This window comes from Eriocheir sinensis, chromosome 28 (assembly GCF_024679095.1).
Source record: "Eriocheir sinensis breed Jianghai 21 chromosome 28, ASM2467909v1, whole genome shotgun sequence".
NCBI classification, from domain to species: Eukaryota; Metazoa; Arthropoda; class Malacostraca; order Decapoda; family Varunidae; genus Eriocheir; species Eriocheir sinensis.
In genome coordinates this window covers 11,088,720-11,111,961 of record NC_066536.1, presented here as the reverse complement: position 1 = coordinate 11,111,961, position 23,242 = coordinate 11,088,720, and the positions used below count along the sequence as shown (strand labels likewise).

General features: G+C 44.4%; 2 protein-coding genes across 4 annotated transcripts in view; both read left to right on the top strand.

Moving 5' to 3' along the window:
- LOC127004502 (ras and EF-hand domain-containing protein-like) overlaps positions 1-23,242 on the top strand; it is a 145,661-nt gene that overhangs the window by 89,534 nt on the left and 32,885 nt on the right. The gene's annotated exons all lie outside the window — the stretch shown is intronic.
- The window catches only part of LOC127004503 (allatostatin-A receptor-like), a 65,385-nt gene that overhangs the window by 10,320 nt on the left and 31,823 nt on the right, over positions 1-23,242 (top strand). For all 3 annotated transcript variants that reach the window (XM_050872288.1, XM_050872286.1, XM_050872287.1), the window contains exons 2-3: positions 8,904-9,089; positions 11,465-11,588. In XM_050872288.1, coding sequence (XP_050728245.1) covers positions 8,904-9,089; positions 11,465-11,588 — 310 coding nt within the window. The remainder of the gene's footprint in view (positions 1-8,903; positions 9,090-11,464; positions 11,589-23,242) is intronic.

Sequence of the window (23,242 nt, the reverse complement as noted above, 5' to 3'; positions counted from 1 at the left end):
CTCTCATTTACACGTCGGGCAGCTTTGATGTCCGGGAAAAAAGAGAGAATAGTGGTCAGCGAGGCATTTGACAAGTGAAGCAGGAACTGTTAATTAATGCACGAATCTATTGTCACTACCTGAGTAAAGAGACGGATTACCGAGTGTGTGTGTGTGTGTGTGTGTGTGTGTGAGTAAAGTGAAAGAGAGAGAGAGAGAGAGAGAGAGAGAGAGAGAGAGAGAGAGATGAATGGGTTTGTTGCTCTGAACTGGTCAGAGCCGGAAAATAGAAAATAAAATAAAAGTAAAAAGAAATAGGAAAAAAATATCTTTGCCTCCCTCAAAATAAAAATAAGAATGATAGAAAACGCAATACGGTTTGTGAAAGAGAGGAGAAGAACATGCAAAGAAAATATGAGTTGGAGGTTGAAAAGAGGGGAAAAGAAAAGAATAAAGAGAGAGAGAGAGAGAGAGAGAGAGAGAGAGAGAGAGAGAGAGAGAGAGAGAGAGAGAGAGAGAAACTAAGATCGAGAAATTCTAAAGGAGAGGGAAGAAGGGAAAGCATTGAAGGCAGATAAGGGAAGCATTGTTGGAGAAATGACAGGATAAAGCAGATGGAGGAAGGAGAGAAAGGATTAAGAGAGAGAGAGAGAGAGATACCAAGGGAACAAGACAAGTAGAGAAAGAGGGAAGTAATAATAGTGACGATGGAGAGAAAGGGAGGACAAAAGGAAGACCACCAGTGAAAAAGAAAAGAGGCGAGGTGTTGGGGTGTGTGGACAAAATATATCACGGGTCCAAAAAACAAAAGAAAGAAAAATAAGAGGAAATGAATTGAACAAGTAAAAATCTATGGCAATACTTGGAAGGCCAGTGATGTAAAAGGGAGAGAATAAAAACGAAAAAGTTGACAAGATGGTAAAATATGGAGGTAAAAAAAAGTAAGTATAAAAAAATATCTGAAAAAAAACTTGAGAAGAAGGAGGAGGAGGAGGAGGAGGAGGAGAAGGGAAAAAAAAAAGAAGGAACCGAATAAAAAGAAAGAAAGAAGAATAAGGAGAAGAAAATGAATATCAAGACGAAAAAACGAAGAAAAAAGAAAAAAGAATATAAACAAGAAGAAAAATAACAACAACAACAATAATAGAAGAAGAGAAAGAAAAAGAAAGTTAAGAAGAAAAAGAATAAGAAAAAAAACAAGGCGGAAAGGAAAAAAAAAAGAAAAAAGAAGAAAAGAAAAAGGAACAAGAAAAAAAAATAGAAGAAGAAAAGGTCAGGACAAGAAGAAGAAGAAGAAGAGGAGTAGGAAACATGATCCATCAAAAAAACAGGTCTTCGCATTTTTTCGCGTCACCTGACACACGAGGCAAAAGGTGACTAACCCTTTTATCCTCCTCCTCCTTGGACGACAAAGGCGGCGACGATAATGATGACGGTGCCGATGATCGTAATGATGATGTTGCCGATTTTGTATTTTGCGACGAGGTAAAAAACAATTATGCGAGAAATTTTAGGATGGAAAAAATAATGGAGTTTGTTATCAAGTAAGGAGTGTGTCAAGGAGGAGGTGGAGGAGGGCGGAGGGAAGATATATCCAAGCACGGCGTGAAGGAAGGGAAAATTACACTAAATGATGCGCGAAAAATATGTAAAAGAAGAGAGATGAGCGGGAAAGGGAAGCTGTGAAGGGTAGTGAAAGAGGACGGGAGGGAGGGAGCGAGGGAAGAGGAGGAGGATACCGGTTTATGTACAATGATGGACTAAACAACAAAAGAAGAACTGGGGAAGAGAGAGAGAGAGAGAGAGAGAGAGAGAGAGAGAGAGAGAGAGAGAGAGAGAGAGAGAGAGAGAGAGAGAGAGAGAGAGAGAGAGAGAGAGAGAGAGAGAGAGAGAGAGAGAGAGAGAGAGAGAGAGAGAGAGAGAGACAGACACACACACACACACACACACACACACACACACACACACACACACACACATACACACACATTCGCTTGCGGGCGCGCCGGCCATTAGAAATAATGAAATAATAAAGTAAAAGCAGCTATTATAAAAATCATTCGGCATGTCTGCATGTTTTATTCAACGTTTTAACTGGTCGGCGTATTTGATTGTTTATATATCAACTTGTCAGAGTAGAATCGAAATGTGCCGATCAGTTTTCCATCTCGTTATAAATTCATCCACTTTGGAAAGGAAAGCTGTTGAAATAACCATGGGGGTAATTCCATGTTCGTACATTGAAAGCTGCTTAACCAGAGTTTCGCTTACTGTTAAGCTTTTACATTTATGCTCCTGTGTTTTGTGAGCGGAAGTGGTGATGATTAATTCACCCGTGCTGGTAATTTTAGTATAACCTCCAAGCAGAGACTTTTAGGTGGTAAATATGTTATAAAGTATATATTTTATACCACAGAGAAACCCAAATTACTTATGGCATACAATATTCCATTTCATGTATCAAAATGGTGTAAATACAATCATTTGTAGAACGCTGAGGGTAATCTGAATGCAAATGAACTCCGACCTGCTTCCCAAGATCTGACGAAGCTTCGTTTCGAGCAGGGCAGAAGGCCCTTTGGACTGCCTACTTTGAGAGATTCTACATGGCGGCGGAACCCCCGAGCAGATAGCTTCCAACCACTGGGTCATAAATATGGAAAACTGACCTACTTAGTCACAAAACCCTAACCTGTCTTGACGAGGGGCAGGTGACAAATGCACTGCAACAACTGCCATGAGTTGTGGCCGGGGATGGCATCGCAGGGTGGGCGAGGCAACGCTCCCTCCGGCCTATTTTCCACTGGTTAATTTATTGCAACATAATTTCTTTTAACTTCCTTCCGGTTAAGGAGACAAACCAAGGGCAAGACAAATAAAAATACCCGCTACACGCTGTTCCATATGAGATGCCAGTTTCATGAGACAGAAAACCGCGATCCCATTAAATCTGTAATGAAGTATCCTGATTGGCTGCAACACAAAATGCGAGTTAATGGAGTTTATGAGGTCTAAAAATGATTGTAAAAAGTAAAGCTTGTAAAGTATTCTCTTCAGCGCCACAGGAGGAACCAAATGAGAATGTCGGGCCGGGTTAATGAGGCGAATGATTACCGTCGCTCACCGTCTGATGGCGAGGCTGATCACTTGCTAATCTGGGTTAATTACGCCGCCGCTCCTACCTGTGTACCGGTGATGCGCCGACGTGTGCTGCTGCGCTGAGGACGAGGAGCAGGTAGAGAAAAATAAAGAATAGGAATAGGAAGAAGAAGAAGAAGAAGAAGAAGAAGAAGAAGAAGAAGAAGAAGAAGAAGAAGAAGAAGAAGAAGAAGAAGAAGAAGAAGAATCGATACATAAAAACCGGAAGAGGAGAAGAACGATGACAAAAAGGAAATAAGAAGAGAGGGAAAGAAGGTGGAGGAGGAGGAGGAAGACGAGGACTAGGACTCTTTATAGCGTCCCCGTTTTCCCCTTTCCTTTCTTTCCCTCACTCACTTTTTCCTTCTCCCTTCGATCCGAGTCTGATTCTTTTCATTTCCATTCTGTATTTTCCTTGCCGTTCTTCGTCTTTATTTACTTTAATATTCTTTAATTCCCTTTCCTTACGATGATTTAGGATTTAGGAAACACATGCAACGTTTTCTGGTGCTGTTTTTTTTTTTAAAGGAACACACACACACACACACACACACACACACACACACACACACACACACACACATCAGGCCCTCCGGCAAGGCTCATTAGTAAGCCTTCATCAACTTCGTCACGTAATCTTGTGTCTACTCATTGATTGGGTTTCTCACCGTCGGGTCCCGCAGCAGCTAGGCCATCTAATTTCTTCCCGACGCAGCTGTGGCACCGCACGATCACTCTTCCCCTCCATCCATCTTCCCTTAATCAGTCTCTCACTACATGAAGCATCACCCGAGTCTCTACACATCCCTGCTGCGCCGTGTCTCTCCATCCCCTTCACCGTTTCATCCTCTAAAGTGTTTGACGAGTATCGTTGACCGTTTGAACATTCTTCGTCTCCCGCGCGACTTCTTTGCGTCTCTTGTTGGCGTAGGTCCTTGTACCAGCTGGTGGACTGTTGGCTCCACATGAAGTTTTAGTGGAGGGGGGAGAAAAGTGTCAGGACGGGCAAAAATTTGATTGAGGTCAAGTGTGGGGGGAGATAAAATTTAGGAGTTCATATAAGAAAGCCTCAGCAAGTTAAGCAAGAGGACTGGCTACGTGACTGATTGGGCGCGGCAGCGAAGTGCAGGTGGTCGAGCTCGTCTTTGGTAAAAAAAATAAAAAGAAAAGAAAATGCTCGTGAAAGGCACTGGAGTGGGTCATGATTCCATATTACCGGCGGGCCTGTTTCACAGATGATCAACATCCCTGAATAGCATCGAAAGCATGATTACCACGGGGAATTATTGTGTGAATATCCATTGCTCGGTTGGAGGGTAATTTATCCATTATAACAATACCTGCAAGGAAAGCGTTAATGAGTGTGCATCCATCGCTTAGGTGAATAATAACTAGACACCGTGATGAGTGTTTGCAGTGTCCACGCACGACCATGTTCCTGTTGCTTGTATTCATGTTCGGGGGATATCAGGCGCACACGTCATTATCATGGGGCGAAGAGAGTGAATAGAAAATGTTCGTGTGTTGAGAGAGAGAGAGAGAGAGAGAGAGAGAGAGAGAGAGAGAGAGAGAGAGAGAGAGAGAGAGAGAGAGAGAGAGAGAGAGAGAGAGAGAGAGAGAGAGAGAGAGAGAGAGAGAGAGAGAGAGAGAGAGAGAGAGAGAGAGAGAGAGAGAGAGAGAGAGAATCAGAATCAGAATCAGAATCAGAATGAATCTGAATCAGAATGCTTTATTCCATTAATGTACAATGTACAATGGCTTTTCTCTTAATTACTAAATATTTTACATGTAATATAGATATCATATATAAGACTTTTCTTTAACTACTCTTTTATCTTAATTACTAAATATTTACATGGGATATCATATATAGCAACTTACTAGATATAATACATATATACGTGATAAGTGTATATTATGTCCTTCACGCGTTCTTTAGCAAAAGCCTCCTTGAAGAGCGTGAATAGTTAGGGGCTTTCTTGAAGCTCGAGAGAGAGAGAGAGAGAGAGAGAGAGAGAGAGAGAGAGAGAGAGAGAGAGAGAGAGAGAGAGAGAGAGAGAGAGAGAGAGAGAGAGAGAGAGAGAGAGAGAGAGAGAGAGAGAGAGAGAGAGAGAGAGAGAGAGAGAGAGAGAGAGTGTGTGTGTGTGTGTGTGTGTGTGTGTGTGTGTGTGTGTGTGTGTGTGTGTGTGTGTGTGTGTGTGTGTGTGAGAACATAGCAGACTATTTGATGGTGCCCTTCCTATCTTCGTACCTGGTGCACTCGCGATCTGCTCTCTCACAAAACGAGCCGAGGTGCAGCCAGTCGACGCTTCGTTACCTGCACACGCAAAGGAAATTAACAGAAAGCGTCGGATGCACCCAAGGAGGGAATTTTCAGTAAAAGGTTGTGTACATCGGAGGTGCACCTTACGAGTGTGTACCTGGGTGAGATCCGATCCTTAAATTAGGTCCGGTGAGGCTTGCCGTCTAATGTAAGCGGATTGTGGCCTGAGGCGGGCGAGGCAGGGAGGGAGGGGTTGAGTGCATTGTATATTCATGGGAAGTGTAGAGTGTCGAGAGAGTGTAGGGATATTAGAGGCGACATCACGTTGGTTACTCAATATGCAACATAAACACACATAACTTTCGTTGTCTCCCCGTATATCGCAAGTTATCTATAATCTGAAATGACCATCTTGTCCAGGAGAGCTTTATGTACGAGAACAAATGTTTCAATCTAAATATGGATGTTTTTTCCCTCTCGAGTTTTGAAAATCTCTTCATAGTTATACAACCACTACATAATACAATGATTAACCTAAATTTGCTGATGTTGTGCAACGGTTAAGCTAAATAAAAACAAACAAATATATTCTTAGGTCACATTACGTACGGTGCTGGACAGGAGAGGGCGGAGACACCAGCTTGAGACACCTCCCCGATCAAAAAACAATCAATTGCATCTTTACTGACCCATTTAGGGAAAAAGGCCTGCCATTGATCCAGCTGTGAATGGGCCTAGCCAAAATTGTCCTTATTGTTGTTCAGGATGATGATGGTGATGGTGGCGGTGCTGTAACAAAAGTACCTATCATCTTCGCCATCAGGCTTTTGGGGATAGTGAAGCAGGAGCAATATTATTTCCTTTCTCTTTTTCATCGACGTTCTCCTTTGTGTAAAAAAAGAGGAACAAGAAGAGAGAAAGTATGGGGCTTATCGAGGCTGCTACGACATTCCATCTCGAAAAAGAGTATACTCGGATAGGAAAAGAAGCATTCTCTCTCTCTCTCTCTCTCTCTCTCTCTCTCTCTCTCACCACTGTCGTCAGCATTTTTTGGTTATAGGGTCATAAATTTTCCCTTTACAACTAACGGCACTCCATATTTCGGTCACAATACACTCACGTAGTAGTCCCATAGAACACTTCATATTTTCACAGCGCTTTCTTACAATTTATCCACTACGCTCTTGTGTCCCAATGTCTTTCTCCTGTTATGGGGCCGCAGGGGTTTCCTTTAACATATTTTCAACGTTCTTTCGTAACAGAGTAATTGGGTTTTCTCGTAACATCGTCGCACAGTTCTCTTATACAATGGTCACACCTCTCCTCTATAAGAATGTCGCAGTGCTCTCCTGTTTGAATGCGTGGTAACAATCTCCTATTAAATGTTCGTAATGATCTGTAAATGTGATTGGTTTGTGCTTCTATCTCTGTAATTGGGCCGCTGAGACTTACCGCCCTTGGTTATCTTGAAAAGCCGCCGATTTAGCCGGTTAATCCAGTGGGAAATAGTTTGTTTTTCCTTCGTTTTTTATTTGCCTCTTCTCAAAAAAGCAATATACCTTCCGCCGGCTGCGTGTGGGTAATGAAAATCTTTTACCTCGATTCTGTGGGTTTGGCCGAACGTGATAATCTGTGTTCCGAGGGGAGGCGTGTGTGGAGGAAAAGTTGATGGTAGGACTGAATGGTGATAGTTAGCAGGGTTGAGGGTGGACTGGTGGCAGGTGGTTGGTGAAGGGACGAAGTGGTGCAGGTGCAGGTGTAGGTGATGATGATGGTGGTGGTAGTGGCTGTGGTGGTGGTGGTGGTGGTGGCGGTTTGTGATGGTGGTGGTGGTGGTGGTGATGGTTGTGGTCGTGGTGGTGGTGATGGTGGTGATATTTAGGCTGGTGCTGGTGGGTCGTGTTGTTTTGGTTAAAGGGAAGGAAAAGAAAGGAGAGGAAGGGAAGGGAAGGAAAGGGAAGAGAAGGGATTAAGGGAAGGAAAGCAATCTGAATCCTATATAACTTCGGGAATTATACCGTGTTGTAGGAATGTTTATTTTTATAGGCTGTTGATTTCCCTAATAAAACATGAAAACACACACACACACACACACACACACACACACACACACACACACACACACACACACACACACACACACACACACACACACACACACACACACACACACACACACACACACACACACACACACACACACACACACACACACACACACACACACACACACACACACACACACACACACACACACACACACACCATTCCTTTTAGTTAGCAGGAGTGCAATATTGATCCGACACAGATTAGCTCTGATCAGACGGCTAATTGGTGCTGACCCACAAAGCGCAGACACACAACACACTCACTACCAATATATCATGAGTGAGCCAACACAAACACCGGCCAACACGACGAAAGCAGCGCCATCACAGAACGACACAATGATAAAGTTGCCCCACAATTTAAAATGACATAGAGAGGAGTCAGTAAGAGGAGGCGAGCTGATGAGGAGAAAAAACGTTGATCTGTGCTTGTAAATAATCCTACACGTGGAACGCACACTCCATACCAGGGCGGAAAGGCGGAAAGAAGCTTTGTATATCGCTACTATCTGGGAAGGGAAAAACACTTGTTGAAGCGGTAGAGAATGCCTAACCTCGAGGACGCTGAAAATACAAGGGGATGAGTATGCACGGGATTTCCAGTTCAGATTTTGAGTTAACAACATATCGAAAATGTTTGCTATGGAGAAGGGGGACAACAGTGTGCTATGAATAAATAGGAGATAGATGTCTTGAAACTGTGTACAGTGTCAGGTGGATAAATTGAACGTTAATGTAGGCATGGGGCTGACAAATGGGACTGACAAATGGGACTACCGCTCTGGGCTAACTGGAAGTGGAGGGTGGGCGATAAATGGCTGAGAGAGAAGAAAGATAAGGATGAGATGTGGCGAGAGGGATGATGAGAAAATATGAAGAGGAGGAGGAGGAGGAGGAGGAGGGTAGTGAGAGGGAGAAGAAAGAAGGGAGAAAAGGAGAGGGAGGACACATGAAAAGGAGGGAAGACAGAAATGTGTGTGTGTGTGTGTGTGTGTGTGTGTGTGTGTGTGTGTGAGAGAGAGAGAGAGAGAGAGAGAGAGAGAGAGAGAGAGAGAGAGAGAGAGAGAGAGAGAGCACGCCGGGGGTATACAAATAAGGTGCCCGATAAACAATAACTACACCAGAACAACTAACGAACCTACACCATACAACTGTACACTCCTACTGTCTTTCCTATTCCCCACCTGTACCTCACCACTAACCCACTTCCTCTTCGTACTCTCCCCGTGATTAAAAACAAAAAGAGAGAGAGAGAGATAGCGAGAGAGGGAGAGAGAGGGATAAGAGAGAAACAAACGGGGGAGATGAGAGGGAAGAGAAGGATATAGGAAGCGTTGAGAGGGACGAGGAGAAGGAAGGAAAGAGGTGTTAAAAGGGAAACTAAAAAGAGTCCGTGTTCCCTTGTTTCCTCGCAGCTGGTTCCTGGTGTCCTTGGCGGTGGCGGACCTGCTGCTGCTGCTGCTCTGCGTGCCGCTGGAGACGCTGCAATACTTCCTGTGGACGCCCAACTACACGCTGCCGGTCTGCAAGCTGTCCTCCTACTTCGAGCTGCTCTCCGCCGTGGCCTCCGTGCTCAACCTCACCGCCGTCAGCCTGGAGAGGTTAGTTGTGATTGTTAATGGGGTTGGGGGATGTCAGAGTGTTCAGACGATATGCCCAACCTCACCGCCGTCAGCCTGGAGAGGTTAGTGATGGATGCTAATGGGGTTGGAGGATGTCGGGGTTTCCAGACTCTATGCCCAACCTCACCGCCGCCAATTTGAAAGGGTTAGTGATGGTGGGTGTTACTGAGGTTGATGGGTTGGCTGGATGCACACACTACTGCCTCAAGCTCACCGGCGTCAGTTTGGTGAGGTTAGTAGTGATTAATGTCGGAAGAAATGGTGGAATAGCCGGGCGTGCAAATTATGGGCTCAATTTCCCTGCTGTCAGCTTAGAGAGGTCAGTGGTGTTTAGACTTGCCGGGGTCAGTGGGGATCGGGGTGTAGTTTTTCGTCTACCTCACAGTCGTCAATTCATGAAGGTGTGTAGCGATTTGTGTGGTAAGATTTGTGTGGTGTTTACTATCGGTTTAGAGGAGGTAGCGGCGGTGTTAGGTCGTGAGGGTGGGGGTGGGGGGGGGGGGGGATGAAAGGGTTCGTGGTTGGTAGGTGCGATCAGTTTAGAGGAGATAGTGATGTTTGGTCGTGGCTGGGTCGAATGGGTTCCTGGACCTGCTGAATGTTGGGTTAATGTCAGGGCGGTCGATCCATGGAGGGTAGTGGAGTGTTGGGGTGACATTCGCGGAGGGGTCATGACAGGTGTGTGTGCGTGGTCTGAATACGAAAATACTGTGCTGGAAGTTTTCGTTCACCTCTGCCATTTTTCTTCTCTCTTTTCTGTTTGCCGCAGGAGCAGGTATCGGTTCATCGGAGTTTTATTTAATTTTTATTTAACTTTTGCACAATTCCTACATATTTTAACGAATGATTGCCTCTCCTTGCCTCTCCTTTTCTCTCCTCTCCTCTCCTCTCCTCTTCTCTCCTCTCCCCTTCTCTCTTCTCCTCTCCTCTCCTCTCCTCTTTCCTCCTTCTCCCTCATCCTTTTCCCTCTTCTCTCCTTCCTTTTCATCTCCTTCTCTCCTCCCTTCTCTTCTATCCTTTTCTCTAATCACCCCTCCTCTCCTTTCTTCTACTCTCCTCTCCTCTCCTTTCCTCTCCTCTCCCCTTTCTTCCTCTCCTTTCTTCTCCCGTCTCCTCTCCTTCCCTATCTCCTTCCTATTCTTGTCTCGTCTATCTAGCCTCCACGCCTCTTTTCCCTTTACAACCTTTGCAGCCAGACGTAAAAACAATAAAACTGAGACATGGGAATGGAAAGCCGTGTTCTGGGCGGCTCTGGAGCGCTGCGTCGCGGCGATCAGCGTGATTTGAGGCCTTTGAGAGCCGCAGATATTGTGCATGAGGGACTGGAGGCAAAAAGGAAGCGAAAGATTGGGCCGCAAGACTGACTGGCTAAGTGAGTGGGTGAGGGAGGGAGAGAGGGATGGAGTGAGTGAGTGAGTGAGTGAGTGAGTGAAGGAGGGAGGGAGGGAGGGACTAGGAAGGGCATGAGTTAATGTATGAATGAAGACTTGACTGACTTCGCCTATACCACCACCATCGAAGAAAGATACGAGACACTCCTTACTAGCTTTTCCCTCTTCCTTCTTTACCTTCCTCTTCCTCCTCCTCCTTCTCCTCCTGCGCCTTACACTCCTCCTCCCCCTCCTCTTCCTGGCTGCTCTTTAAGTATCCTTTTAAGTGGCGGAAACTGAAGGCATGGCACTTTACCTGTTTCGTTTGATGTCCGTAATCTCTTGTAGTACTCGTGCCAACACCTTGCGCCCTGATGACCTGAGCGGCGCGGCGGAAGGTGAGACCGGCAATATGCATGAGTTCCTGCTTTCCTGGCTCTTTTGAGTATTGCGTTATGCCACCACGTAAGCTCTTTGGTACGCCTCTCAGAATTAATAGTCATCACTTTGCACTGTGAGCATCTAAGCAGCGTGAAGGAGGCTGAAAACACGATTATGCCTGGATACAATAATACAAGAGCAACATACTTCCACCACCACCACCACCATAAAGATGAAAAGAAAAAGACACAATAAGACAGGACCAACACACCACCACCACCGCCACCATGGATGCCTGTGTTCTTCGCTCTGATTATTTTGATATGTCAGTGTGTGAGCTCTTGTGGAATATGTCCCCTCGGTAAACAGTTCATCATTATAAACTTTGTATAACTGAAAGAGGAAATTCACGTCCCCAACTTTACTTACTTTTTTTCCCTCACCCTGCAGGTACCTCGTGAGTGTTTACTTGAAGATAAACATACGTCGCTGAGGACTCTCCCTCGTATATCATCTTATTCTCATGTCCCTTTTGCCATCACTCAGCACACCTTTACTTGTACGTGTATAATTACCTCCCACCCCTCCTCCTCCCTCCCTCAGGTACCTGGTGATCGTGTACCCCATGAGGTCCCGCTCCTTCTGTACCTTGAGCAACTGTCGCCGGGCCATCCTGGGCGTGTGGTGCATCTCCCTCGTGCTCTCCGTGCCCGCCGGCTACACGCAGGTAAGGGGGTGACAGTAGAGTCAAGGGGATGTAAATGTTGAGAGATAAGTAGAAATAGAAAGACAAATAGATAGATAGATAGATAGATAGATACTGAGTAGTAACTTCTGTCAGCAAATAAAAAAACTTTTTGACCTGAGAAAGGCGATAACCATAGCTTACCGGGCTGGCCAACCGAGCGCGAGTTAGTTCATTACTCCACGAAAAAGTATGATGTTGATCTCCCTTGAACCCCGGTTTCCCGCGTGATAAGCGGAGATAATGACCACCATGTTGCCAAGGAGTGTATTGGTTGTGTGTATGTATTTCCTCCCTCTATCGTGTCACCTGTCCTTACGCTATTGTTTTTATGGTCATCAACACTTATTTCTCATATATAATTTCATAACTTTCCTGAACTTACTCTGTGTACACTTGCCTTCTTTGATGGCTGTATACACGTATATACTTGTGTATCTCTGTTGAGTGCCATTCCCTCCCCAATGACCTCATTTTGGCAATAACACCGTCAAACTGATCCTGCAAGAGTTAGTCCACCAGTTTCAAATCCCAAGAGCTTCTCACGCTGATCCACCCTTCACGCCAACTCCTGCAACTTAACGCCTCGCCTCGCCCTCTTTACACCTGCCCCACCTGAGTTGCTGCTCACCTCTTTTTACTTTGCCTCACCTCGCCCGTATACCTGCCCCATCTTGCTTCCGTCTCTTCCCCCTCTCCCCTTCTTGCCTTTTTTTTTTTTTACAGCTACGGAGACAGTTCAAGGGCGTAATGGAAAAAAAAAGGCCCGCTACTTACCGCTCCAGAACAGAGGTTAAAGGAGTGTTTGAAATCAGAGGTCAATTTCGGGAGGAGAGGTGTCCTGATACCCTCCTCTTGAAAGAGTTCAAGTCATAGGCAGGAGGAAATACAGATGAAGGAAGATTGTTCCAGAGTTTACCAGCGTGAGGGATGAAAGAGTGAAGATGCTGGTTAACTCTTGCATAAGGGGTTTGGACAGTATAGGGATGAGCATGAGTAGAAAGTCTTGTGCAGCGGGGCCGCGGGAGGAGGGGAGGCATGCAGTTAGCAAGTTCAGAAGAGCAGTCAGCATGAAAATATCGATAGAAGATAGAAAGAGGCAACATGGCGGCGGAATTTGAGAGGTAGAAGACTATCAGTATGAGGAGGAGAGCTGATGAGACGAAGAGCCTTTGATTCCACTCTGTCAAGGAGAGCTGTGTGAGTGGACCCCCCCCCGGCGCGGACAAGGCCCCTGTAAATGGACAGCAACTGTGCGGGGGAGAAGAACTGGCGGAGACGGTACAGAACGCCCAGCCTCGAGGAAGCTGATTTAGTAAGAGATGAGATATGAAGTTTCCAGTTGAGATTTTGAGTTAAGGATAGACCGAGGATGTTTAGTGTTGAGGAAGGTGATAGCTGGGTGTTGTCAAAGAATAGGGGATAGTTGGTTACCTGCCTTACTTTCCAACTGCGTCTTTAACCTTGACCTCGCATTACTTTTTTCAACACTATCTATTTTACCTTTGTTCAATTCTCATCTTCTGTACATCTTCCATATTTTTCCTCAGGCCCCGATCTCTCCTCCTCCACTTGACATGGTTACCTGCTTTCCCCTTTCATTGGCTTATTCCGCTCGAGGGTCCTTCTGCGATTCACATATTTTCCAATTTTACGTCTGAAGAGTTTCCTTTGAACAATGTAAATCTGACGCCCCTTCCTCCTTTCTACGTAGCCAACTTTCCCTTTTTGGTCTTCCTTCTCCATGCGCGTCTCCAACTCGTCTTCTATATATTCGACAAACTTTTTTTTATGCTTTTCTACCTCTTCCTCGTCCTCTACCTCTTTGTCTTTCTCTTTTTCTTTCTACTCCAGCTCCTCTTCTTTGATGTTTACGTCTTCGTCCTCTTGCTTCGCCATTGCATACACCTGACATCCTTGACCTTGATTTTCTGCTTGTTGTTCACCTGCTTCCGGATTCACCTTTATGACTTTACCTTCTACCGTTGATGCCCCAGTGCTTGTCAAGTGATATCTGCGCCCTCTTTCTTATGTTCCTCTTCATTCCTCCTCCTTTGGCTAACCCTCCTTCCTCTTCACCTGCTCCTCAACCACATCCGCTTTCAACTCCTTACATCTCTCCTTACACTTGTCCTTCCTGATCCTTCCCCTCCTCCTCTTCTTCCTCCTCCTCCTTTTTCTCCTTCTCCTCCTTCACCTCCTCCTCCTCCTCCTCCTCCTCCTCCTCCTCCTCCTCCTCGTTCACCTCCCACGCCCTCCAGGAATATATGCAGATTACCTTGGACACGAGCCAGCAAGGAAAAAGCCGAGGGCGCAGCATTGTGGCACTGATCCCTGATAATGACCAAGATAACTATTTACTGATAATCTCTTTTTGGTTCACGGATATAAGCACAAAGCCTTCATCTCCTTCCGTAGATCCCGGACCATAACACAACTCATTAAAAAATAACAGTTTGTAGGTGACTTTTTTTGGATTCGGTCTCGACTTGCATTCGATTTGCATTTACTTTGCGGATACCTTTCACCCACCACACTTTTTATTTCCTAAGGCTAACGACCCATGAGATGCTAGCCAGTCAAAGGATTAATTTGCATGTACTGAAGAGACAACCCAAAACATGAATAAATTATTATATGCTCGTCAACGAGAATGTGGCACGGAAGAAACAAAGAAGAAATGCGATTTTTCTCTCTGTAATCTGCATCTCTCTCTCTCTCTCTCTCTCTCTCTCTCTCTCTCTCTCTCTCTCTCTCTCTCTCTCTCTCTCTCTCTCTCTCTCTCTCTCTCTCTCTTTAGCTAGAACCTCTTAATGACCAACTTCATGTAGCTCCCTTAAGCTCTTCTCTTTATGCCGTGCCGCTTCCTTGATCCTGCAAAGGCGAATTTTCCTGCAGGACTCACTCTCCTCTCAGAGATGAAAAAAGGTGGTAGGTGATCTCCTTGAGAGAGGGATACACTACGACTGAATGGGGGGAAGTGGAATGTTCTTGGAAGCGTGAAGAAGGCTGAAAAAATGTGAAAGAAATGTTGAAATGAAAGGACGATTACCGTGTGGTTATTAAAAAGGTCATGCAGATTGACAAGGCGGCATTATGTTGAAAATCGTATATGTTTATGAATATACTAACACAAAAAGTCAAGATAATTCTCATTCGTGATAGTTAATCCCGCCCACTCACGTCTTTCATTCCTCTCCAAAGACGTCCTCCTCATCCCTTCGTTGCAAGCTCTGGGATGGAATACGTAAGCCTTATTATGGGTGTTTATTCTTCCTTCTTACCTCCCACACAAGACTGTGCTTTGTTTCGCTTTCTGCTTCTCTTTTTCTTCTCGTCCCCGTCTTCCTCCTCCTCCTCCTCCTCCTCCTTCTCTTCATCGTCATCATCATCATCACCCTCCCTCTCCTCACCATCATCATCATCCCTGAGCTGAGAGAAAGCTTGTGGGATGCCGCCGCTGCCTCAAGAAAGAAATTCCAAGAAAGCACAAAAGGTTCTTTCATCCAGGCGTGTTTTATTTCGCTACAATTTTTACCCGTCAAGGCGACGCTGCGAGAACAGGAAATGCACACACATCACCCACCCCAACACACAGACACAGCCGCAGAGATACACACACACACACACACACACACACACACACACACACACACACACACACACACACACACTCGTACACACATTAGGAAAGGAAATATATGACCTCCCATAAGTAGCCTAATGTTCTGCAAGCCGTTTAACTCAGCGTCCGGGAAAGAAGCGAGTCTACTTATCTATCTGTCTATCTATCTATCTATATTTGTGTGTGTATGCGAGCGTGTTTTTTTTTTTTTTTACAGAAAAAGGAGACAGCCAAGGGGCATAAAAAAGAGAGATATAGAGAGATAGAGAGAGAGAGAGAGAGAGAGAGAGAGAGAGAGATAGAGAGATAGAAAGAGAGGCAACATTGGGGCGGAATTTAAAGAGAAGAAGACTATCAGTATGAGGAGGAGAGCTGATGAGACGAAGAGCCTGGCTTTCCCTGTCCAGAAAGAGCTGTGTGTGAGCCCCCACACATGAGATTCATACTCCATACGAGGGAAGTGGACAAGCCCCCCTATATATATACAGCAAGCAACTGAGAAGAACTGGCGGAGACGGTACAGAACGCCCAGCCCCCCAGAGGAAGCTTTATAGTAAGAGATGAGATGAAGTTTGAGTTGGTTTTTTTTTGATGAGATAAAGGATAGGATGTTCTGATGTTGTTGGAGAGGGAGGGCTGTTGATCAAAGAATAGGGATAGTAGTTTTTGTTGGATTGTTGGGATGTGGTGAGTGGTTAGTGTGAGAAAGGTGCTTTTACACCAGGCAGGTTCTTGCCCCAATCTGAAATATCGGAAGTAATAGTAGTAAGGTCTGAGGCTAAGCCAGCCCAGCCTGAAGTTTTAAGTTCCTGAAGGGTCATAATTCTATCTTCATTGCATAGGAATGAAGAGAGAAGGAATCATCGGCGGGAATGATAGTAGAACAAGAAGATTGAGAAGAGAATCAGCGAACAACAGAAAAGAGATAGATGGAGATAGGTGGGACACAGAACACTGTTAAGAGATTAGGAAGAAGAAGGACCCATGAAGACCAGAAACGATCAGAAAGGATAGAGAGATAAAGGTAAAAGAGAAGGATAGAAGAGAAGAAGGATAAGAAGTTTAGCAAGAAAAGAAAGATGCTTTCATTTATCAAAAGGATTTTGATATATCCAGCTAATAGCTAAGTCAATTGAAAGCGCTACGAGAAAGAGGAGACCAAGGATCAGTCAGATAGAAAGATTAGAGTGGAAACCCATATAGGAACCCACACTGTAGAAACGCAGAGACTGAGAAGTTAAGGTGCTGAATCTGCTGGTTAGGATTGATTTAAGCTTTTTAGATAGAAAAGAAAGTAAAAGACAGCAGAAGAGGTGAAGATTGGAGCGGTCAATTCTTCTTTAGGTGAGGGCATGTGGCAGAGAAGAGACCAGGCTTATGTGTGTGTGTGTGTGGGGGGGGTAGATGGATGGATAGGAGAGAGAGAGAGAGAGAGAGAGAGAGAGAGAGAATTAGAGAAAAGAAGCAATCAGGACACTCACTCGTCTTCCCCTTTAAGCTGCCTCATTTTTCGTAAGCCTCTAATTTAAATGCATGTCGCAGAGCCACTAGACGTACCACCACCACCACCACCCATACCATCATCATCACCCCCGCCACCACCACAACAGCAGCCACCTTGTTTTTTCCATATGATTCGTATTTTATATTTTTTACAAGGGCCTTATTTTGTCTCAGTCCTTTCTTGTGCCTAAGGAACTAAGAATGATACGAATTTCTGCCCGTTAATTAAAAGACTAGTCAGTGCGTGTTATGGCTCAGTGGTATGCAGTCACCGGCTATTTAAGGCCACTGAGGTGAAGATTTTGGCATTCTGATTGCCTTTGTATTTTATGAATTCTAGCGCCACGTGGAAGACGGAAGAACACATTGAGTAGGAATAAGTATATTTCGTTATAAAAAAATGCTTAGTTTTTTTCTGAATTGATAGCTAATATCTAGATCAGAGATGGAATACTTAAATGTAACTGAGTAAGGATATTAAAAACGTGAGGAGAAGGAGAGGCGAATTCTTGTAACTATATGTGCCTGGATTCTTGTATGGATGTGAAAGAGACATTTTCCAAGCAGAATGTGGATACACAATGAATGAAGGTCATTTATAAATGTTAAATGGCATAATGGTGCTTGCTACTAATCAGGAAGTGATTGATAAACATTGAAAAGAAAAACTAACTAAACAACAATGAGAAGGAAATGAATCTCAGCTAAATGAGTGAGAAACAATGGAAATAAAAGAATGAGCAGATTATCGCACTTCACAATCAAGCTGGTATAAAAAAAATATATTATACATATTGATTTAATGATTTTGCATATTTAAGTACAGTAAAGATGGTTCTTACTTGCCACCACAAGATAAAGTAAAATCATTAAAGGAAATTATAACAATATGGCTTCAGTACTGGCAGTTTTCTTCTTTACGCAGCCATTAGTTTCGCATTATCAACGAGTGTGAAAATCTATTGTTCTTTCATGCCACATTTAACATCCTCCGAGGCCGGAATGTTGCTCCACTGCAACTTCAATTTTGTAAATTTGGTAACTAACACAAAACTTAAGTTTTCATTTTGTCAGAGGGATGAAAACCGTTAATCAATATACATATCATCGCAAATATGTTTCGTTGCAAGTGTTTTTGTTGAAGGCAAACATTATTGCTTTGTATAAATGCATATTGTCTTAAATTGAATCTTAATTCAACATTGAAACGTTTGTCCGATTTCCACAACATAACTGAGTCAGTGTGGAAACAAAGAAGCTGCTGCGGAGGAAGAGAACGAGGGAGAATATATAACAATGGCAAAAGGCAGTACACAGTGAAAGGAAGTAGGAACGAAAGTAAGACAGTGAACCTGGTGCCGAGATGCATTTGTCATCCACTAGGAAGAATTATTGTATAAATGAAATTACTATATTGTTGAAGATATTTTTCACCAGCATGGACACACACACACACACACACACACACACACACACACACACACACACACACACACACACACACACACACACACACACACACACACACACACACACACACACACACACACACACACACACACACACACACACACACACACACAAACAAACAAACACACACACAAACACACACACACCTAGCCGCCCCCAACCACACACACCATGTCCTTGTAATGGCCTCACCAGGAAGAGACGGGAAGGACTCGGCGGGAGACAGAGCTGGGCAATACGAGGCAAAGCGAGGGGAGGCGAGGCAAGACTCCGTAAATGTCTCCTCGTAAAGTTGCGTCGCATATAAAGCATCGGACGCCGCTTGCAACGCCAATGCGCAGGACGGGGAGCGTTGAAGGCTTTTGTTGCTTGCATACAGGAACGGAGTGGAGGAAGTCTCGTCCTGCTTTGTTGTTTTATTATTATTAGATTGCATTTGTTTGTGGATGTGTTATGTACGTGAATGTCTGGGCGTCTGCTTGTATGTGTGTGTGTGTGTGTGTGTGTGTGTGTGTGTGTGTGTGTGTGTGTGTGTGTGTGTGTGTGTGTGTGTGAGAGAGAGAGAGAGAGAGAGAGAGAGAGAGAGAGAGAGAGAGAGAGAGAGAGAGAGAGAGAGAGAGAGAGAGAGAGAGAGAGAGAGAGAGAGAGAGAGAGAGAGAGAGAGAGAGAGAGAGAGAGAGAGAGAGAGAGAGAGAGAGAGAGAGAGAGAGAGAGAGAGAGAGAGAGAGAATATGTGTGCCTGTGTTCGTATATATTTATTTAGACTTCTTCGACCTTGGTGCAGTGAATCAGCTTTCCTTTTGAGATGTTGCTTCACTGTCTATTTTCCGAGAGGAGAAAGTTATTGAGAAAGTTTATAAAAGGTTTAATCTTATCCAAACACGAAGGACTTTACTAATGAACTCCTGCATCCTCCTCTGCTCTTCTCTCAGTTTCCTGTTTTAATTCGTCCTTCTCCTCTTCCTATTCCTCCTCCTCCTCGTCCTCCTCTTGCTCCTTCTACTCATCCTTTTCATCTTGTCCACTTTTCCCTTCTCATCGTTATTATATTTCTTTAAGTAACTGACTAACAAAAATTACATGTTTCTTTTTAGTTTTTCTCTGTGTCTCTCCGCCTTTGTCTGTCTGCTTCTCTATTTTCCTCCTCCTCTCTCTCTTTTTTTTTGTTGTTGTGTATCTCAAACTATCATAAACGCATTTCAATAAAGCATGAAGGAATAACAACATTTAGAGCAAAAAACACATTATTATATTTCTGTATTATGTAGGCGATGTTGAATGAAAAATTACTAATCATCATTTCATCATTATTATCACCGCCGGCATCGCCATCGTCATCATCATTACCTTATTGCATTCAAACCGTCAAATATAACAGTTTTTCCTCCGTCCGAAGCTCGACATTCCCTTCACCTCGCGACGTTTTTGTTGGCGGCCGGCGGAAGGCTCTCAGTGACGCGGAATAAGAAATAATTTGTTATGAGAATATGGTTAAAAAATCTGTTAATAATTACACTGGCATTAGTAGTAGTAGTAGTGGTAGTAGTAGTAGTAGTAGTAGTAGTAGTAGTCGTAGCTGTTGTTGTAGTGGAGGTAATAGTAGAAGAAGTAGCATCATTAACAACAGCAATACTTGTAAGAGAATGATAAAATGCTTCTGGTTATCCTAATTGTCTCTATTCACTCGGTGAGGAAATTTTGTTATCATGAGAGAGAGAGAGAGAGAGAGAGAGAGAGAGAGAGAGAGAGAGAGAGAGAGAGAGAGAGAGAGAGAGAGAGAGAGAGAGAGAGAGAGAGAGAGAGAGAGAGAGAGAGAGAGAGAGAGAGAGAGAGAGAGAGAGAGAGAGAGAGAGAGAGAGAGAGAGAGAGAGAGAGAGAGAGGGAGTCAGGGAGGGGAAGGAGGCAAGAACGAAGGAACTAAGGGTGGGAGGGGAAGGAGGAGGGAAGGAGCCAAGCAACGTTAAAAAAAGTGAGATTACCTGACAGTGAAAACCTCCGCGCTTCCCTCCCGAGATGTTGTTAGTTGAAGCTGCAGTGCGTCGCCTCACACCTGCCCGCCCTTCACTGCTTGTCCGATGTGCCATGCTTCATATGTGTTGCAGTTACAGTTTTCTTCCTCCTCCTCCTCTTCCTCCTCCTTCTCCTTCCACATTATCTTCTTGCTGTCTTAGTTTTCTTCTTCCAACGTCTTCTCCTCCTCTTCCTCCTCCTCCTCCTTCTCCTTCCACATTATCTTCTTGCTGTCTTAATTTTCTTCTTCCAACGTCTTCTCCTCCTCCTCTTCCTCCTCCTCCTTCCCTCCTCCTTCTCCTTCCTCATTTTCTTTATCTTCTTTATTTTCCTCCACCTGCCTCGTTTTCTGCTCGTCTTCCTCCTCCTCCTTCTGCCTTCTTATTTCTTTTTTAATTTTCTTCACTTTCTTCCTCCTCCTCCTCCTCCTCCTCCTCCTTCTCCATACAAGATCAGGTAGTTTCATTGCAAATCTACAAGCTTCATGGTGCCGTATTCGCATGACTCACTGTTTCAGTATCTTCGTTTCCACCGTGAAGGAACGTGCGGGGTTGCAGCAAGACATATTACTCAAAGAAAGACAAAATTGAAATAAATCTGTTTGAAATTTGTGTCTGAAGGTTCTACCGATTGCACCGTCTTAGCGCGTGACGTCATTTGTATGTAATTACCTTTGGTTTAATTTAGAACTAATTGATGTGCCTCTGCTGCGCGGGAACGAAGTCTAATTATCACGAGATAGGCGGATGAGGGAAACATACCGCGACACATTTTGCATGAATAAATACCCGTTAAATGTTTCAGTTGTGTTAGGCATGATGGTCTTTACATTCGCTTAAAATTACACTCTTCGTATTGTTAAATTACCACGTCCGCCTATTTTGCCTCGTTTCTCTGTATTCTCCTTTTCTTTCCTGATCTTATGAAGTATTCAGAAAAGCAGCCGGGCTCTAAGCATTAAGTCCTTTCTCGCTAAGTCTTTTTTCCGCCTCGCAGCCCGCCGTCAGCTGTGTAGGCACTCACGGGGCTCATAAAGAATACGGAAGTAGCCGAATTTTCACTTCTTTTTATACGTCTGCCGAGGAAACGGTGCCTGAGGGTTCGTTTTGAAATTTATCATAAAAAAAGAAGATACGGTGTATTCCGTGACAGTGTGTGCAGGTGTTATGGCTGAGTGTTATGGCTCGAAGCTGTTGGCTGGGAAGGAGCAAAAAAGACAGAAAGAGATATATCCGGGTGATGGGGAGGTGGAAAGGAAGGAGAAAACGGCGTTGAGTAGGCAAGGGAAGGAAGGTGTATAAAAGATGTATATGTGTATGGTAGGTAGGGCAGAGAAGGGATATATGGCGTGTGTGTGTGTGTGTGTGTGTGTGTGTGAGAGAGAGAGAGAGAGAGAGAGAGAGAGAGAGAGAGAGAGAGAGAGAGAGAGAGAGAGAGAGAGAGAGAGAGAGAGAGAGAGAGAGAGAGAGAGTTAAGGTCAAACAAAATGGAATAATCCAAGTACCAGGAAGAGATGAGTTTATTTGGGAGGTTTACATTTCCTCGTACACTCACTAAGTCCGTTTATTTATCATTTACGCTCTAATTCCCAGTACTAATATCTCTCTCTCTCTCTCTCTCTCTCTCTCTCTCTCTCTCTCTCTCTCCTTTCATGTGTGTTTACGGAAAAGTGAGAAGCTTACTCAGCCAACAATCACCTCCTCCTTCTCCTCTCCCTTTTCCTCCTCCTCCTCCTCCTCCTTCGCCTCCTTTTCTTCCTCTTCTTGTTCCTACGGCTTCTCCTAATTTTACTTCTACGCATCGTCTCTCTCCCTGCTGTAGGCCTTTCTCCTCCCACATTACTCGCTTCCTGCCCCCAAAGACGAGGGCTTCAAACCTTCCCTGTGAGCTACTCCCACTTAGTTGACTTAGTTGGAGGCCTCTTCCATAACCACAAGGGAATCCTCTTTCACCAGCACCACCCTTACACCCACCACCATCACCACCACCTCCACCATCACCACCTTAAAATCCGCAAGAAGAGAGGAAAAGTAAGAAAAAACATGTATCACTAAATTGGACGTCAGAACAAGAGATGAGTAGAGGAAGAGTGATTGAAAGTAAAGCGGATCACGAAGATAAAAAAGGAGGAAGAAAAGAAAGTGAAAAAAGGAAAGGGTCGTTATCAAAGGCAATATCCTCCGAGTTGCAACAACAACCTCTCCACCGCCGCCACCACCACCACCACCACCACAGAGAACCACTACTATAACTTCGGCACCAGCAATCCCTCACTAACAAACATCACAATTAAAGCCACTATCATTACTACTACACTACCACCACCAGCATCACCATCACCATTACTACCACCATTCCTGTTGTGGTTATCTTTTTCGTCTTTCTCTTCCTTCTCCCCTTTCTCCTTTCCCTTCGTACATGAGGAATCAGACAATATTATACTTGAGGAATCTGATATTGGAGATACAATCAGTAGTGGCCTGAAGCAGCGAGTAGCGGGCTTTTTTTATTATCGTTTCCTTTTTTTATGCCCTTGAGCTGTCTCCTTTGTTGTAAAAAAAAAAAAAGGTGATACTATTCTCGGGTTCACCGCGGGCAGCATTGTATCTCAGACGCCGAGAATATAATTAGCATTGCGTAACTCGCTGCTGATACCTGAGTTATACGCGGAGTTCAGCTTAGGACCTTTAACCAATCAAAAAGGAACATCGAATTACGGAGTACAGGGACGTGCCATAAAACTGAAACCATCGTTAGTGGCTCCCCGTATAAAGAACGACTCGAATGACTCGATCTCTGAACGACTGATAAAGTCTGCCACTAGGCCATCTGATACAAATCTTTAAGTACTTGGATAAGTTCAGTGACATCAATCACTTTTTCTTAGCTCTAAACTACCATGACAACTGGATAACGGTGTACTTATTCAAGCCAAGCGATGTAATAAAAAAAAACATTGCAGAAGTTTTCCTTTTCGACTGTAGTCGCTCGCTATTGGAACAAACATCCTGCGGAAGCAGACGTGTCG